Here is an 18281-nt window from a genome sequence, read left to right on the forward strand (position 1 = left end):
TCATCCTGCTGCTGTCTAAGCAAGGACGGCCTCTCCAAGCAGGAAGGATGGAGGCTTTGCCCATCGGATTGGCACTCGGCCTTCTGCCACCCTGTCCATAGTGGTCTCATCTTCCACTGCTCCCTTCTTTGGCCGCCTCACTGCCTACCAAGCCGGGCTGTGGGTTCCCCCGCTAGGCTTCCATTCCAGCCCTTCTTCCCTCCTGACATCCCCTCCCTCATCAATTACACCTAACACAGCACATGGCCCGTGGCTACAGACTGAGCGGGGGCCGTTCTCACCGCCCGCCAGCTCTGTGGTCCCCATCCCGCTGGCGTGGTGCCCAGGAGAACTCTCTTACACCCCCGGCAGGCCGCCTGTCCTTGTCTCACAGTCACCCTTTGTTAGGCCTCCGCTCCCAAGGGCATCTTATCTGACTAAACAGGTTGTAATCTCCCAGAGTCACGGACCCCCTACCTCCTGCCAACCTGGAGTAAACAAGCCCTTTTGCTGAGGTTGGAGGGATCCACAGCTCACACACCTGGCCAGGGCTACAGCCCTGCCTGACTCCCTCCTGTTCAGGCTTGCAGGATACTCCTGCTCCCTACCCTGGGCAACCCCCAACAGCCTCCCCACCCTGCTTACAGCCAACCTCTGACCCCACTGCCTGCCTCTCCCTTTCAACCTCCTCCATCCCATCCCCCCCGGCTTCTGGGACAGAAATGTCATCCTCTCCCACCCCCTTCTCTTCCTGTGGGACGCTCTTCCCCTCCAAACCTCGGCAGGAACCGTCCTCAGGAAGAGCGTCACCTCCACAGCTGCAGCGCCGTGCAGCCCTCACTGCCCTGAACCTGCCATGGCCCCCTCGCCTCCCTTGATCCTGACCTCCTTGAGAGCAGTGTCTGGTTTCAGCCCAGAGGGAGCTGGGGTTCTGAGAGGGGGAGTGACTTGCTCAAAGTCACACAGGCAGGGGAGGTCAGACTGGAAGAGCCAGGTGAGCTTGGCTCTGGAGCCACGTACCCCCAGCCCCCAGGGCCACCAGGTCTCCACCCAGGCTGTAAAATGCATGACTCACAAAGAAGCTGGCCATTCTGCTGCAGCGTGAGCTCCCAGCCTGGAAGATGAGGGCCCCAAGTACTGGGCCAGAGGGAGAGCTAGAACTCAGACACAGGAAACAGGGCTGGAGCTTAGGTGCATTTATTTCTGTACAAATCATTACAAAATCAAGTCTAGGGTAGTCGCCGGCCCCCACCCCTTGCCCCAAAGTGCAATGACTCACTGCTGGCCTCCTTCCCCACCTGACCCTGCTCAATCCACAGCCTCCTCCAGGAAGCCCTCCAGTCTCTTCCCTTCAAGACTCCAGAAGAGCTGGGGGGTAAATCCAGCCCACCAAGGCCCAGCAATAAAGTGCCTGATGTAGAGGGAGATGACAGAACTTAGGCGACAGCTCCCAGGCCTCTAGAGCCTTCCCAGGCCCAGATGGGGGAAGGCCTTTGGACTACTCCAGCAGCTGCCAACAAAGAGGCTTCAGGAAACCTCGGGTGGGCTGGGATCCTCCCTCCTCTCAGCCCCAAAGGCTCCTCCAACAGGTGGAAAACCTCATGGCTGAATGGCAGAAACAGGGGCCTGGCTCTTTAAGAGCCAGGCTAATGGCAGCTGGGCAGAGGGGCTAAGAAAACAGCTGAAGGTTTGTCCATTCTTTTCAGAGTTCCCTAAAGCCTGAGGAAGTTGCACAAAAATACCCTCAAGTTTCCAGGAGGAGGTGAGGAAGGGAACCCCAGACCCTCAGGAAGCTGAGCCCCCCAGCAAGGGGCAGTGGCTGGAGGTGCCCAGTCTTAACGGAGGACAGACCCAAGGTGGTCGGTGGGGGGAGGTGGGAGGGTTCTCAGACTCTACAATTAGAACCTGACACAGGGCCCAGAGATGGGGCTAGGGGTTTGTTCAAGGCCACTCAGGGCAGAGGCAAGACCCAGACACCAGTCTCCCACCCTGGAGAGCCCCCCAACCCCACAAATGCCCCAGCCTGGCCCCCTACCCCCACTCCACCTCTCTCTAGCTCTGGAAAGGGAGGAGGCAGCTTCCTGGGACAGGACCCCACCATCCCCATCAATAGGAAGTGATTTGTGGTCCATCCTGGGGTTCTGAACCAAGGCCTCATGGGAAAGGACATGACCTTAGCCTCAGATTACTCAGAAATACCCTGATTGACTATGCTCAGACCCTGACTGGATAAAAAATACCCTCAACACCCGATTAGCCACATAGAAGCCCAAATCCTTGATTGGCCAAGAGATTCCTCCAGGCCCTGGATGGCTGGAGGCTGCACCCGCTTCAAGGCCTGACCGGCCAGAAGACACCCTGACCAGCCTTGATTGGCCAGGGACGGCCCCGGGTCGAGCAGCTGGGCGGAGAGCCACTTCTCCCGTGTCCCTCGTGAGAGCCCCACAGGCGCGGTGGCCTAGGTCCAGGAGGGGTGGGAGAAGGTGATTCCATACAGCTGGGCCCAGGACGAGAAGACCTTCTTCTCCGTGATGAAGCGGTGGTGGTTGCCCTTGCGGCTGTTCTCGTTCTGGATGTAGGTGACACACTCGTCTGGCCCCTTGGGCTCATAGTAGTGGTAGGGCATACGCTGCAGGTGGGGCCGCAGGCTGCGGCAGAGCAGAGGGGGCCGTAAGGGCAAGGTGGGCTCTGGTGAGATCCTGCCCTTCCCAGCCTCTGACCTGCTGTAGGGCCTCAGTGGGGGAAATCCCCGCCCCCTCCCTGGGCCTCAGTTTCCCATCTGTGAAATGGGTATAGTGTAGACTAGGTGTGTGACTCTCAAACATTTTTTTTTCCTTTTTTAACCTATTTGGCTGCATCAGGTCTTAGTGTGGCAAAAGAGTATATGTGGACTCTTCCCGGACCAGGGAGTGAACCCCATGTGCCTTGCATTGCAAGGCTGATTCTTTACTACTGAGCTACCAGGGAAGTCCTCAAATTTTTATTTTTCTTAATGCAGTGGAAACTTTTCCTTTTCCCCAGAGGGTGGCAATGTGGGATAGTGGTAAGGACCATGGGCTCTGAAGCCTGGCCCCCACCCCTTACTGTTCCTGGAAACTGAGGCCATTCACAAAACATCCTCCTCTTATCCCTTACAGTCACTATAAGGAGTAAATGAGATAATAAAAAGCCATGTTTGGTACACGGTCAGCACTTAGTAAAAAAAACAGCCATCACCTACTGGGCTTTTCATATAGTAATAATAAAAATAGTTATTAATATATAAACTCTGGACTCCGGCTGAGCCTGGGATGGAAGCCCCTGAGGTAGCTCTGAAGAGCCTAGATCTCTGCAGAGCAATTTGAATACTGTAAAATCGAGGCCCTCAAAGGCACCCCAGCCAAGGTCTCCAGGACTGCCGCTCCACGCTGAGGCCAACAGCTGGACATCGCCCTGGGAGTGCTCACCTGCAGTAGTCGGGGGGCACCATGCCATAGACGTGCACGTGGTCACACAACTCCACCGCAATCACCATGGTGAACCAGCCTGTGCTCAACCACGAGTGGGACTTTTCCCTGGGGGCAGAGAGGTGTCATGATGAGGGGGCGTGCGGGTGGGGGTGGGGTGGGCAGGGAGGAAGGGTCCACCCACCCAGAGTTTCCCAGAACTCCTCCCACTCTGCCCCCTCCCGGGGCTCTCCTTCCGTGTCAGTCACCCCCTGTCCAGCCCTGCTGCGGGAGCGCGGACAAGTCTGAACGGAGATGAGGGGTGGAGGGAGGGCTCCTTTGAGGGGAAGAACAGGAACACGACACGCTGGGAATTAACTCCTGGGGAGCCTGGCCACCTTCGGGCAGGCTGGGAGTGACCCTGACCACAAAGCATGGTAGGCGGAAGCAGTTGCACACATGCTAGGAGCAAACTCCAAAGGGGAGACTGATCAGCGGAGGTCCTGCCAGGAGTGACAAGTGACAAGTTCAGAGCAAGGCATGGGGCGAGCAACCAAGAACCTCAGGCTGTGCTGTCCGCCAGAACAGCCACCAGCCACACGCACGCACACGAGAGCACTTGACGTGGTCAAGATGTGCTGTCGGCGTAAAATACACACTTTATTCCTTAGCATGAAAAAAAGAGTGTAGAATATGTCACTGATAATTTCTGACACTGTTTACTTGTTGAACTGAAAATATTTAGGGTATATTTGATTGAGGGGGGGTTCTTTGAAAAGTTGAAGAAAAAATAAACTTCTACAAGATTGACAGAGAGAAAAGACACAAATTAACCAATATCAAGAATAAAAAAGGAGGATTCGTCATAGGCCTTGTAGACATTAAAAGAATAATACGAAAACTGTAAAAAGCAATGTACATGAATTTGATAATTTAGATGAAATGGGCCAATTCCTTGAAACCACAAACTGCCAAAACTCAAGATGAAATAGATAATCTAAATATCCTATAACTCTTAAAGAAATTAAAAATCTTCTGAAAAAGAACACCCCAGGCCAAGAGTTTCTACCAAACATTGGCTAATTCTACCAAACATTTAAAGAAGAAATAAAACCAATTCTATATAATCTCTTCCAGAAAATAGAATGAAAATGTTTCCCAATTCACCTTCTGAGACCAGCATTACTCTGATACCAAAATGAGGCAAAGACAGTACAAAATAAACTACAGACCAATATCTCTCATGAACACAGATACAAAAATCTCAACAAAATATTACAAATCATATCCAGCAATATATAAAAAGAATGACATCCATAACCAAGCAGAGTTTATTCCAGAAATGCAAGACTGATTCAATACATAAAAATCAATCAATATAATCCATCATATTAATAGTCTTAAGAAAAACCATGTGATATCAGTTGATGCATAAAAATATTTGATAAATCCAATACCAGTAATGACTAAAAAAAATGCTTTCAGCAGGACTTCCCTGGCGGTCTAGTTGTTAGGACTCCATTCTCCCAAAACAGGGGGCACAGATTTCATCCCTTGTTGGGGAACTAAGATCTCGCATGCCCCATCAGTTCAGTTCAGTTCAGTTGCTCAGTCGTGTCCGACTCTTTGCGACCCCATGAATCGCAGCACGCCAGGCCACCCTGTCCATCACCAACTCCCGGAGTTCACTCAGACTCACGTCCATCGACTCAGTGATGCCATCCAGCCATCTCATCCTCTGTCGTCCCCTTCTCCTCCTGCCCCCAATGCCTCCCAGCATCAGAGTCTTTTCCAATGAGCACAGCATGGCTTAAAAAAAAAATCACCAAGAACCAAAACAAACAAAAAAGTCTCAGCAAACCAGTAAGAGAAGGAAACTTCCTCAACCTGTTAACTTCTTCAACCCATAGCTTCAAAAACCTACAACCAACACCATATTCAATGATGAAAGACTGAGCAGTTTTCCCCTAAGACTGAGACCAAGGCAAGAACGTCCACTCTCACCACTTCTAAAACAATTCAGTGTTATATTGAAAGCACTAGGCAGTGCAATAATGCACAAAAAAGAAATAAGAGGCATACAGATTGGAAACAAAAAATAAAACTGTCCTTATATGCATGTTGTTACATCATGATCATCTGCACAGAAAACCTAAAGAATCTACAAAAGTCTCCTTGAACCAATAAGTAAGTTTAGGAAGATTACTGGATATAAGGTCAACACACAAAAATCAATCATATTTCTATAAGCTAGCAATGAATAATGGGAACCCCATCAAAATTCTAATACTATGTACAATAGTTCTAAAAATTTTAAATATTTAGGTATAAATCAAACAAGATATGTCTAGGACCTATATGTTGGACACATCAAGTTGAACAAAAGTGAATTTAATTTCGCCTGTTTCTTTTTACTTTTTAAACGTGGCTACTCTAAAATTTGAAATGACCTATGTGGCTCACATGATATTTTTATTGGACGGCACTGGCCTAGCTTTTCTAGAGAGATCAGTCAGAGCAGCACATACTGAGGGCGATGTATCCTCAGAAGAGACATGCTGGGAATGGTCAACACGCTCCATGAGTCACGCTACGGGAGGGCTGTCCTAGAAAGACGCTAGGAGTGACGACACTACCTTAGAGCAGAGCACGCTGGGAGCCTTGTCCTCTGGGAGACGAGGCCAGGCAGAGCATGTTGGAAATGACACAAGCTAAGAGCTGGACATGAAGCGAACTCCCCTAGGAAACCTGACTAAGAAAAGGTGGCAAGAAGTGACCACACCCTCAGAGCAGTGCATGCTGGGAGCAACAGGCCCTCCAGGTGGAGCACGCTGAGAGGGAGCACAGGGCTGGCCAGAGGGAGCGGGCAGGAGGTTGGTACCTGTCCTTGCCTGTCTCACTCCGGAAGAGGTCGTCAAACTGGCGCATGCGGCTGAGGGAGATGGCATAGGCCTCCATATTGGGGAACACCAGGCCTGCCCGCTGGATGACGCGCACCAGGCTGCCCTGGGGCTTCTGCATCTTGTTTGGGGGGCCCCAGAAGATGAACACAGTTTCAGGGGTCCGGTTGACAAACTCCTGAGGCCTCCGCAGCACATGGAATACACTGGAATGGGCCACCACGCGGAAGGTGGTCTTGTTGCCCACATCGGCCGAGTAGCCCGTAGTGGGTGCGTCGTTCATGCGGATTGTGCACTCGGCCCGCTCGATCTCAGGACCCAGCTTGGTGCCCAGCAGGTGGCTGGAGCTGGTGACAATCACACACTGGCCGCACCTGGAGGGCAGCGTCTGGAGGGTTAAGGAAAGCCAACACTGTTATGACCACTCGGTGCCAGATGCTGTGCTCCATACACCCAGGCCTCCAGGAGGCAGGCATTATGATGCCCATTTTAAAGGCAGGGAAATTGAGCCGTATTCATTCAACATTCAACAGGTATTTACAGCAAGCTTGCTAATGGCCAAGTACAAGAGACAGAGCAATAAACAAGAGACCCCACTCCTGCCTTTAAGAAATTCACAGTTGGGGAGACAGATGGTGAACAAGTAAATGATAAAAGAATGCCAGGTGGTAAGGTATACATGTTGGGAAGGAAATAAAACAGGGGCAGAGGATCAAGACTGGCAGGAGTGAGGGCTATGCCTGAAAAGTCATCTGAGGGGGCCTCTCTCAGCTAAGACCTGAAGGATGAAAAGAAACCATGAAGGACAGCCATGCTGGGATGTCCCCAAGGGCACAGGGCAGAGGAGTGCAGGGCCAGGATCCGAACCTAGGTCTACCTGGCCATAGAGCCCCAGCTTCACCCTCAGGCCAGCTCTTCAAAGAAGACATCCTCCCCAGCGTATCCATGACATTTCCACATCACCCACAAACAGGCCATCAACTTGTCAGTAGGAAATGGTGTGGAAGCTGCTTTGAGCCTCTGTTTTCCCATTGGTGAAACAAACAGATTGGGACCACAAGCTATCTGAAGCCTATTTTCTGCCCATGGATTTCCTGTGCACCCTTCAAGGCTAAGTTCAGGTACCACCTCCTCCAGGCAGCCTTCCTTGAGGCCTTACTCCAAGATCCAGCAACATGTCTAGTGTTTAATACCTCAACTGATGGCTTTGCCAGCTTTCCTGAGCTCTACCATCCTGGCCTCCACCATCAGGCTGGAAACAGCTGCTGGCCAAGCCCTGTCTCATTCTCTTCCACATCACCCACCCTCAAGCAGGTCCACTTTCTCCCAGGGATTCTACCATTTTAGTTTCTCTTTCAAGGATCCTTAGGGCAGAGAAAGTCTCAGTTAGGTGTTCATCTGTCTCTTGTGTTGTGTGTGTGTGCTCAGTCGCTCAGCTGTGTCTAACTCTTTGCTACCCTGTGGACTGCAGCCCGCTAGGCTCCTCTGTTCACGGAATTCTCCAGGCAAGAATACTAGAGCAGGTTGCCATGCCCTCCCCCAGGGGATTCTTCCGAACCCAAGGATTGAACCCGGTCTCCTGCACTGCAGATTTTTTTTACCACTGAGCAACTGGGGAAGCCCTTAATCTGTCTCTTGTGCTCAGTCACTCAGCCGTGTCTGACTCTTTTCAACCCCATGAACTGTAGCCCACCAGGCTCCTCTGTCCATGCGGGTTCTCCAGGCAAGAATACTGGCGTGAGTTGCCACGCCCTCCTCCAGGGAATCTTCCCAACCCAGGGATCGAACCCAGGCCTCCCACATTGCAGGCAGATTCTTTACTGTCTGAGACACCAGGGAAGCCCAAGAATACTGGAGTGGGTAACCTATCCCTTCTCCAGGGGATCTTCCTGATCCAAGAATGGAACTGGGGTCTCCTGCATTGCAGGTGGATTCTTATCAGCTGAGGTACCAGGGAAGCCTCTGTCTCTAAACACATGCTAATAGGTCTTCTTCCAGTGAGGATGAGCTCATGGCCCCAGGCTCTATATGCAAAGACCTCTAGAGACTTAGGAGGGTTAGTGAGGGAAGAGAGAGAGGTAGGCAGGGGCTGGGGGACCTCCTTCTGGAAGGTGGCATCCATGCTGGAAGCCAATAATTTTCTCCCTGACCCCAAAGAAAATACTGGGGCTCGACTACAAGGTGAGCTCCAGAAATACAACCTGAGTTTCATGGCTATCCAAGACAAACAGAAGCCCCAGGAAAGACTCTGGGCCTCTCCAAACAGCTGTATCTCATCAGATGTTGGGGCAATACCTGGGCTCCTCCTCTCCCTTGCTGTGTTGCCTTGGGCAAGTAACTTTGCCTCTCTGAGCCTCAATTTTCCCATCTCATCAAGGGAGATAATGCTAAACTCACAGCACTGGTATGAGGATTACTGCTGATCACAGTGCCCAGCACACAGTGGGCAACTGACCACTGGCAGCCACTCTTATTATTGCTTTTGTGTTGTCAAGTACCCTAGAGTCCTACTCCCAAATCCTATGTAGACTCCCCTGCAGGGACCAAGATCTGAAAACCAGACAGACCTTTCCAAAGGGATTCTGATTCAGGAGAGTAGCTAGTAGAGGGCTAGTAGCACTGAGGGTGGAACCTTGGAGAAAACTGAGGTCCAGAGGACAGGCTGCTTGTCAGAGGTCACATCGCAAACAAGGGGCTGAAGGCACTGGACTCCTGGGGTCCAGCCTTTTCTTTAGGAGGGATGGAGAAAGTAGAGAGGAGAGGAGGAGGAGGAGGAGAAGGTAGGAGCAGTGATGGTGGGCAATGGGGAAGGGCAGTCTCCAGGCAGCTCCCAGGGAGTTCCCCAGAGCGGCTGCCCTACCTTGTTGCCAAGAATGGGGATGTATCCGTCAGTGATGCGCCACTTCCTGAGGTTGACAGGCCGGCGTGTCCGGCCCCGCAGGGAGCCATAATGAAAGACCTCATTGGCACTGTTGGAGCTGTAGAGGATGAGGATGGTGATGAGGGCAAAGAGGATCACGAACACTGCTGACCGCTGCTCCTGGAGAGGGGAGAGGCCAGTGAGGGCCCAGCCGTCCGGCACAGTCCTCACCACCTACCACGCCTGCTGATTCCCGTTCTTTATTCCACCAGTTCAGGTACCACCTCCCCCAGGAAGGCCTCCTCCAGCTCCCTGAGCACCAACTATCACAGGACCAATCCCACTGCATTCAGATCCCCCTCGATGAAACTGTAAATTCTGAAGGCTGGGACTGAGTCAGCCTTGATCCCCACCATATCTCAGTTCCCAGGGTGGAGGCCAGAGCACAGAAGGGTGGCTGGATCAGATTGGATATGGGGGTCGCAAGGATCCCTCCAGCTGCAGCGGGAAGGATGCTTGGAGACAGGTGGGACTTTCAAATGAGAGGGTCCAGGTTCTCCCCAAACAGTCTCCATAAATGTTCATTATTCATTTAAACCTGAAGGGAAAGGTTGTGGTCGGGAATCAGGATGCGTGGGTAGTCAGTACACCAACTTGTGGCAGAAGGCAGGAAAGTGATCTCTGAAGCGTCCACTGGGACTTATTGGCCCAGAGTCTGCAAGGCTAGGTGAGGCCCTGGAGTCCTGATTCTTTGTGCTAAGCCCCCTAGGCGGTTATTGAAGTATCGCTTCTCAACACCAGCTTTTACTCTTTTTTGCCTGCTCTGTAAAAATGGATCTGGGCCCCTTACAAGCTTTTCCTTGCTAGCAAACTTTGTTAGTAGAGGGCACTAGAGATAGATTTCAGGAGGGAGGAAGGAAGTTTGCTGCCAGGTTCTGGGGGCTTTAAGCCTGGTTCTGGGCACTTGCTCCTCCAGGGCATATGGCTTCTCCCAGGGGTCAGCAGCTTCCTCCAGCATCCACCCTCTGGCAGTTTTGGAGCAGCGTGCCCGACTCCTACTGTGACCACAGCTTCTCCGGAGCTGAGCTCATGTGGCACACTCAATCACCGGCAGCACCCACAAAAATGAAGCTTCTCTTCCTGGAACAGTTTTGCCTGATGCTTGAAGTGCCTCTTGGGAGTTACCTCCTGTGACCAGCCTTCCCTGCAGCCTAGCAGGTGACAACTTCCATGGCACAGCGTCACCGTGAGCTCTCTGCCATCCACTGGGCCATAGCTCTTGCCCTCTCCAGGCCAGTAAGGCCTGAGTCTCAGCTCTGACTGTGGGGGCAGCTCCTCTTTTTTTTTTTTTTTGGCCACATCACAAGGCTTGCAGGCTCTTAGTTCCCTGATCAGGGATCAAACCCTGTCCCCAACAGTAAAAGTACCAATTCCTAACCACTGGACCATTAGAAAATTCCCGGTGACTGCTCCTTACACCTGCTATTCCTGTATTTTGTAGAGTTTGAATCCTTTGTTACTCCAATGCCCAATTATAGTTAACAATTCTTTACATTAAATTTGCTCTGTTCAAATTAGTGTGGTTTCTCTTTACAGATTGGACACAGACACACCCACATCACCCCAATCCCAACCCTCAGGCTCTGCTAAAGCTGCAGCTCAGTGGATCCTAAGAAATGGGTGTACAGGGCCAGGCACACAATAGGTGCTCGGGAAACCATAAATGAATGGATGATGGGGAACCCTGGCACCCTTGGAGTGACACTCACAACATTATGTCATTTGTGACTCTGACTGCTGTCCCCTCTCCCAGACTCCCATTCACCTTCTCTCCCCACCCCCACCCCCTGAACAGAACTCCACAGTCACCTTCTCAGCTAATCCTTGACCACAGATGGACCAGTCAGGCCTAGGAGGACAGAAGTGGACCTGGGCCCAGAGAGAGGCAGGAACTTGCCCAGCCCACACAGGTCAGTGGCTACAGCAAGGCTTGCACCAGGGTCTCCCACGCATCAGGAGCTTTTCAGCAGGGAAGAGAGACTGGGTGTGAGGCAGGTCCGAAGGCGACCATTTCATGAAGGGAAATAAGAAGCTGAGATGGGGACAAGAAATAAAGAGATGGGGATAAGTAACAAAAGATAACTTACTTTGTTGCTCTTCATCTCTCTCCGGCATCTGCTGAGGGGCAGGGGCCAGTGTCCTGCAGGTGGCCCAGGTAGGGGTGTGTGGTCACACCTGCAAACCACAGAAAGGATTATGGTCCAGCTGGTCCTAAGCGACACCCTCCCCACTCCCACCAGCTCTCGTACCCACCCATGACGCCAAGGCTCAGGGCTGTACCCATTTTCCAGATGGAGACACTGAGGCCAAGAAAGGGCAGGAACTGGTCAGAAGTCATACAGCCAGGTGGTGGCAGAGCCCTGCCTCTCTTCCTGCCGTTCTCTCTCCCACTCTGGGCCAAAGGCAGCTTGCAGGCCAAAGGCTGGCTTCCCTGCTGGGGTGGGGGGTTGCTGCTCCTCACCTAGCAGGAGCCCATTCATACCTCTACTCTAAACCTTGCTTTATGGTCCTGAAGCTGGGAATAAAGCAACATTCCTCGTAGGTCCCCAAACTCCTCAACACTCACACCCTTCCAGGTCTTGCATAAACTGGCCCCTCCAACTGGAACACTCTTCACAACCCTGTTCTGCCCACTCATCCTCCAACCTGGGGTGGGCCAGGAATGTCCCCCTGCAGGCCACCTTCCAGCTGAGAGCTTTGATGGCACAGCTGGCCCGGGACCTCACTCCCATTCTCTGCTGTGCCTCCAGGGCCCTGCAGATGTGCAGGAGGTCCACTAAGTGATTCCATTCTTAACTTGTTTTCCCTTGGTTTTGACTTTGTTCATTATTACAGAAGATCTTGGGGGTTAAGGGTTCAGACTCATCTATCCAATGGCCATAATCATAGCTCCACCCTGGTGAGGGGGGAGAGGGTCTCAGGGAACCATACACACTCTGCTCCTCACTCTCCAACAGACGCTCCCCACCCCGCCCCCATCTTCGCAGGACGCAGCTTCTCTGCAGTTTTCAATTTCCCCACCTTTCAAAAGGGAGTCAGTACTTGTGTCCAGCCACCTCCAGCAGATTAGGCCAGAAGACACGGAAAGTGAGTGCGCAAAGAAAGAAACTGGGGCCTAGGGGCTCCCCAGCTCCGTCGAAGCTTCCCTCCAGGGGCCTCCCAGCTCCCGCCACTATCTCCGCCCCCTGACCTAGCAGCTGTTTACTCCTACACCGCCACCAGGCACAGCCAGGCCAAAGGAGGTGTCCCCACTCAGCTCTTGACTGGTTGGGTCCTAACTCCGCCCACCACCCAACCCCGCCTTCTCTCCGCAGGCGCCCCCTCCTCCCAAGTCGTGTTTCAGGTTTCGCCGCAGCCGGCCTTCAAAGCTACCAGTCGGGACTCTCATGGGGACTCTCACCGGGTCCAGTCCCGCCTGATGCACAGATCAGGAGACTGAGATTCAACGGAAGGGAAGAGCGGCTTGTTGTTAGACTCGCAGCCCACTAATACAAAAGTTATCCAGGAGGCCTCTAGGATTCCAGCTGCTTCTTTGAGCTGAGCCTCCCCTCTCACTACGCTTTCCTTCGGATGCCCCAAGCTCCAGACACCCTAGCACACTCCTGTTCCCAGACCCGCCCCCCGACTTTCCCACCTTTGCCTGAGCAGTGCCCTCAGCCAGGACCACTGTCCCCTTGGTCAGCCCCCGTCACAGTCCTGCTCTGAGAAGGCCATGGTCAGTACAGCATCTCAGGTTCAACTGCAAATCCGGGTTCCTCCACTTACTGGCTGAGGGGCCTCGGGCAAGCCATGTGACCTCTCTGAGCCTCAGTTTCCTCATCTGTGAAATGGAATGATAAGAGTAGGTAACTCACAAGATTGTTAGAAGGATTCAAGCAGATGTGGCAAGGGAAGCACAGGGATTTGAAAGTGCTTGGTCGGGGCCAGCAGCTGTTAGTTTTGTGGTTATTCATTGTTCAAGGCCTGCCTCTTCAGGAGCTTGCCAAACAATTCTCCCCCAGGCCGCCTCTGATGCCTGGCCCAGCAACTTCCCTCTAATATCAATAAATGCTGAGTCCTTGCTAAGCACCACCCACTCACTGAATCTTCCTGGCAATTGTACACAGTAGGGGCTCTCATCCCTATTTCACGGATGAGGAGACTGAGGTTCACAGAGGCAAAGTGCCTTGCAGAGCTGTTCAGAATTTGCTGGGAAGTCTTATTTCCAGGCTTGTTTCCAGGCAGCAACCTGGGGCTGAGCCTGACAGAATCTCTCTCAAGGATCCCCCAGGGCTGGTACTGACCAGAGGCCACCGGGCGCGTTCCCAGCACCTGATTCAGCAGGGATAGCAGGCCTGCCGGGGAGCCACTTCCTCAGCCAGGGAGGTGGCTGTCCACAGCCCTAAGCCAGGAGCGTGGACTCAGCCCTGAGGAGGCCCGGTCAGAAGGCGGAAACCGTGGGCTAAGGCTGGGGGCCACACCCTGCCCTCTGTTTGGGGGTTTCGCCTTGCCCAGCTCGAGGATTCCTCCTGCACGGTCGGGACGCCCCCACGAGTAGCGTGGGAGGAGAGCTCCGGGGAGAAGGGGGAGGGGGCTCCTAATTCCAAATAGGGGACGCCGAAACGGTGGGTGCATCTGATAGGGGGCGACGAGTTCTCTGCATCCCGCTTGCGCTGACCTCCCCCACCCCACGAACTCCAGCACTCCGGCGGGTAAGGAGCTCTAGCCTCAGCTGGGAAGAAGGGAGGCAGGTAGGACGGCGGCAGGGTCCCCGAGCTCGAATGGGGTGTCAGCGGCGGGAGGCCCCGCGAACCCTGCGACAGCCCTTGCGCGCGAGGACCGGGATCTTCAGGCGCGATTGCCAAGAGAGAGTGGGTCTAGGGGAGCCCCCGGTGGCCCCCGCATCAATCTCCATCACCAGCGGCTCCCAACCCCACCCCCACCCCCACCAGGGGTGCAGGCGGCGCCCCCTCCCGCAGCCCGCCCCCGCACGGGGTCTGCTCACCTCCCCCGGGGAGCGCTGGCTCCCCGCGGCCCCCGAGCCCCCTCACATGGCGCCGGGAGCCGAGAGCCGGGGTCCGCGATGCTCTGGCCGCCCAGGCCCCGCCGCAGCCCCGGCCCGCCGGGTCCTAGCGCCGCCGCTCCCTGATCTCCGGCCCAGGCCTGGGAGGCGGGCGGAGCCTCGAGGGGCAGCGGGTGGCTCCGCCCCGGGGCGGTGCAGATGGGGATGGGTGAGGGGCAGGCGACCCCCCGCACGGGGCACCCAGGCGCCTTGCTCACGCCTCTAGGCAGCCTGTAGTGACAAGGACAGTAACAGCCTTCCGAAACGTCTTTTGTGGGTCAGACCCACACCCATTTCACTTTACTGTCCCCACGGCCGGGATGGGGCAACTGAGTCACAGAGCACTCTGCCCTTGGAATCAATTGAGTTTCTCCCTGGGCATCCCTACCTCGGGCCTCCAGAACCCTGCACCCAGTAATCACCCTGGGTGAACGCAGGGGTCCACTGTGCAAGTTCAGCTCTGCCAGCTACTAGCTGTGTGGCCTTGGCACTCGACTTGCTGCTTCCCCTGCTTTCGAAAAATGGGGCGAACAACCTCCGGCGGTGTTGTAAGGATTAAAAAACGTTACATTACTTCTTATAATTATCATGGTATTCATTACATCATTTTCTGTGATAATGAAAAATAAGAAGGCTGGACCCCTGGTTAAATGAACAAAGGCACAGCCCTGCTAAATGAATGATTCAGATCAATATACACCAACAGGAAGAGATGTCCAGGATGTTCACGGGCATATGTCATAAGTGAAGAAAGCAAGTGTTAAAAATGCATCTCTATACTACTTTGGAAAACGAAGTTGGAAAATTTTGCATCCTGCTCCTAGATATATTGGAGAAGGAAAGGGCAACCCACTCCAGTCTTCTTGCCTGGAGAATCCCATGGACAGAGGAACCTGATGGGCTACAGTCCATGGGGTCGCAAGAGTTGGACATGACTGAGCGGCTAAACCACCACCACCTAGATATATATCCTGGAGAAAGTCTTGCAAATGCAGGTAATGAAGTTCAGAGCAGCAATGCTTGAAACCAAACTGGAAATAATTCATATAGCTATCAAGGAGAATGGAATCTTTTTACATTATGATACATTCACATGGTGAAATACTGTATAGCAGGGGGAAATGACATGGATGGATCTTACAGACAGGAGGAGTGAAAAAGCCAAGTTCTGGAAGACAAATGGAACTGCACAATATACCGTTTAAGCGCACAGCAGGCAGTAGGCCGCCTCTCATAGAACAGGCGGTAGCTTTGCCTGTCAGAGTGATTAAAGTTTTAAAAGCAAAAATCAAGAACACAGCAGTCTTGTGTGTTGGGAGATGGGTGTGGGAGAAGGGAAAAAAGGCAGGGGTGTGCAAGTTATAGTATCAAAGTTCTGGTCTTTAAGTGGCATATGAATTCAAGAAGTTCACTGTATTGTTTTATTATTCACAAGTATAACTCATGCCATCATTCAGGTATATTTTAAAAGGTGAAAAAAAAGAATATAAATGAAAATAAAGAAATGTTTTTGTCTATCACAGTGATTGAAGGGTTGATAGTGGTTATTTCTGGAATGATAAGATTATGGGCTGCTGTCTTCTTTTGGCTTCACTGTATTTTCAAAATTTTTTTCAGATAACGGTCACATAGTGTTTTATATTTTAAAATTTATTTTTAATATAAAAAATGAACTGCATATATAGTATAATTCCTTTTTTTATCCAACTATCTATGCACGTGGGTTTGTAAGCACACACAAACTGCTTCGGGATGAATCCATGAAGGGACTACAGGCAGTAGTTTCCCCTGGAGAGTGGATGTGGGGAGAGTGGATGTGGGGAGAGTGGACTGGGTGCTATTTTCACCTTTTGCTTTATAAACTTCCAAGTGGTATGCATTGCACTAAGTTAGGACATTAATACCACTTTTAACTTGTTTTTAATTAAAACAAGTTAGTGGGCCCCCAAAGTCCAGCCTCCAGGCTGTAGAGACACTGCCCTCCAGGCACTGGGGGCAGTACAAATGGCTGTGGGCGCAGGCAAGGCTTCCTGCCCCTCTGGTGTCCTGCTCCATCCGCTTCCTGAGCCTCGGCCCCACCCTCACCCCAGCCCTCCTCGGTGCCTGACCTGCCCTGCTGGCCAGAAAACCATGGAGAAGGGGGCAGGGCGCCTGATGACCAGGACTGCTGGGAGCTCACAGAAGGGAATCTCTTGCTTGAGGTCACGGGCAGGTTACAGGCTGGGGTGGAGACATCCGGTCCCCAGCCCTTCTCCCAGCCCAGGCCAATGACCTGGACTCTGGAAATAAAAGGGTGCTGCAGCCCAGCTCCAGGACCAAATCCGGGGCTGGAGCTCCCCCATCAGGCTTGCTGTGTCCCTGGGGCCAGGCTTACTCCAGGAGGCTCTGCTCTAGGGCTAGCTTCCCTTTCCAGAGCCCCCAAGAAGAGTAACAACCACTTCAATAATAACAAGAAGGACACGGAAGCCTACACATTTCCCTGTGGGTCAGGGGTTTCTCCTGTGCTATTAATAACAAGGACTATGAGAACAAACCTCGCTGAATCCTTAGCACAGTCTATAACGTGGACACTGCTGTTACTCCCACTTCCCAGAGGGAGAAAGTGAGGCTCCAAGAGTACACAGGTGTTCCAGCTGGGATTGCCCCAGACCTGTACGCTAAACAGTCACAAGCCTTTCTGCCCACAAGGGTTTCCCCAGTGGCTCAGCTGTAAAGAATTCGCTGGCAACGCAGGAGATGCAGGTTTGATCCCTGGGTCAGGAAGATCCCTTGGAGAAGGAAATAGCAACCCACTGCAGTATTCTTGCCTGGGAAATCCCATGGACAGAGGAGATTGGCGGGCTGCAGTCCATGGGTTGCAAAGAGTTGAACACGACTGAGTAAGCATTTCTGCCGCCAAAGCCCCAAGCCTGCTCCACACACGTCCCAGGATCTTCATGTCTGAGAAGCTGTGGCCAGTCTTGGTGCTACTCCCCGACCCTGCCCACAGCTGGGCAGCCTGTGCCCTCTGGAATCGTCCCCCAACTCCTACCACAGCCTGATGGCAGTAGCCTCTGCTTCAGCCCTTCCTGCCCCAGAGTGGGGATCCTGGTTGAGCGTCACCATCAGGCCCTTCTCACCCCTTAGCAATCTTTGCACTGTTAGGATTTTTTCCCCCACCATGGGATACTGGAAAAAGGCTTCACAGGCCTCTGGGCAGTGGGTCTGGAACTAAGAAGTCCCTGGTTATTTGCAGACAGAGGCTGGAGCCATCAGACGGGCCCAGGTGACACTGGACCCGGGTGCCCACCAGCACCTAGAAGAACCCAGGCTCCTTTCCTCACCTGGGCTAAATGTGTGCGTGTGCGTTCCTGCCTGGCCCCAAGTTCCTTCCGAGAAGAGGCTACGTGAGATACCTTCAGGTTACGAGACTCACCCAGTTTCCCTTGGTGTCTAGGAGGAAGCGGTGGGTCGCCAACAGGCCCACAGAAGAGACCAAAGAGCATAGGTGTGACATGAAAACAGGGGCCCAGAATGGCTGCCCACCAAGGTGACCCCACCACATCCCTCAGGCTCCCACTCCCCCCGACTCACCTCTGGGAAGCTGCAGGAACTGCAGTGGCAGAGAAGGGGGTCCAGAGAACGTCAGCAGGCCCGGATCCAATCTCCAGTCATCTTCGTCTGCCTGGAGGAAGTGGCTGGTGGATCGCGGCTGCCAGGTTACCACTCCAGAAAGACATTTGGGTCAACAAAGCAATAAAGCTCCAACCCACCCAAGGGCAGGGCCAAGACAGAGGTGCCTCTGTACACTGGACACCAAGGGTTGGGCCTGCGTTTCCCAAGTAATGGAACAGGATGGGGAGGCAACCTCCTGGGACGGGCTGGAATTGTAATCCGATCAAACCCAGCAGACCCTGGGCCTGGGAGACGGAGGGTGATGCTATGAGCAGACACAGCTGATGGCGGTGGGAGGTCTTCCTGCCCATCCCTTACCACCAGGGCAGGCAGGGCTGGGTGAACAGAGACCCCACTGAAAG

The 18281-nt window shown here is 53.1% G+C and overlaps 1 protein-coding gene across 9 annotated transcripts; it reads right to left on the bottom strand.

Annotated features, from left to right (window-relative positions):
* Positions 1-1990: 1990 nt before the first annotated feature.
* ST6GALNAC6 (ST6 N-acetylgalactosaminide alpha-2,6-sialyltransferase 6) lies at positions 1991-17939 on the bottom strand. Of its 9 annotated transcripts, none has more exons than XM_040225215.1 (7): positions 17839-17937; positions 12990-13044; positions 11312-11399; positions 9165-9344; positions 6286-6692; positions 3426-3533; positions 1994-2627 (listed from the first exon to the last, which is right to left on the bottom strand). In XM_040225215.1, exons 2-7 carry the CDS (start codon positions 13013-13015, stop codon positions 2438-2440), a joined length of 999 nt encoding a protein of 332 aa, XP_040081149.1. In that variant the 5' UTR covers positions 13016-13044; positions 17839-17937; the 3' UTR covers positions 1994-2437. The 9 variants fall into 9 exon arrangements, with proteins under 9 accessions (XP_040081157.1, XP_040081149.1, XP_040081148.1 ...); XM_040225214.1 differs by lacking the exon at positions 17839-17937 and adding an exon at positions 14209-14368; XM_040225216.1 differs by lacking the exon at positions 17839-17937 and adding an exon at positions 14209-14362 and having other exon boundaries at positions 12859-13044.
* Positions 17940-18281: the final 342 nt, after the last annotated feature.

The sequence above is a fragment of the Oryx dammah genome, unplaced genomic scaffold, assembly GCF_014754425.2.
Source record: "Oryx dammah isolate SB20612 unplaced genomic scaffold, SCBI_Odam_1.1 HiC_scaffold_25, whole genome shotgun sequence".
Classification (NCBI taxonomy): domain Eukaryota; kingdom Metazoa; phylum Chordata; class Mammalia; order Artiodactyla; family Bovidae; genus Oryx; species Oryx dammah.

Excerpts from the sequence above, each read along its gene's own strand:
- ST6GALNAC6 (XM_040225215.1), bottom strand. The coding sequence starts at position 13,015 with ATGGCTTGCCCGAGGCCCCTCAGCCA. Across the intron at positions 6,693-9,164 it reads TCCCCATTCTTGGCAACAAG|ACGCTGCCCTCCAGGTGCGG; the intron begins GTAGGGCAGCCG and ends TTAACCCTCCAG. Across the intron at positions 3,534-6,285 it reads AGTGAGACAGGCAAGGACAG|GGAAAAGTCCCACTCGTGGT; the intron begins GTACCAACCTCC and ends CTCTGCCCCCAG.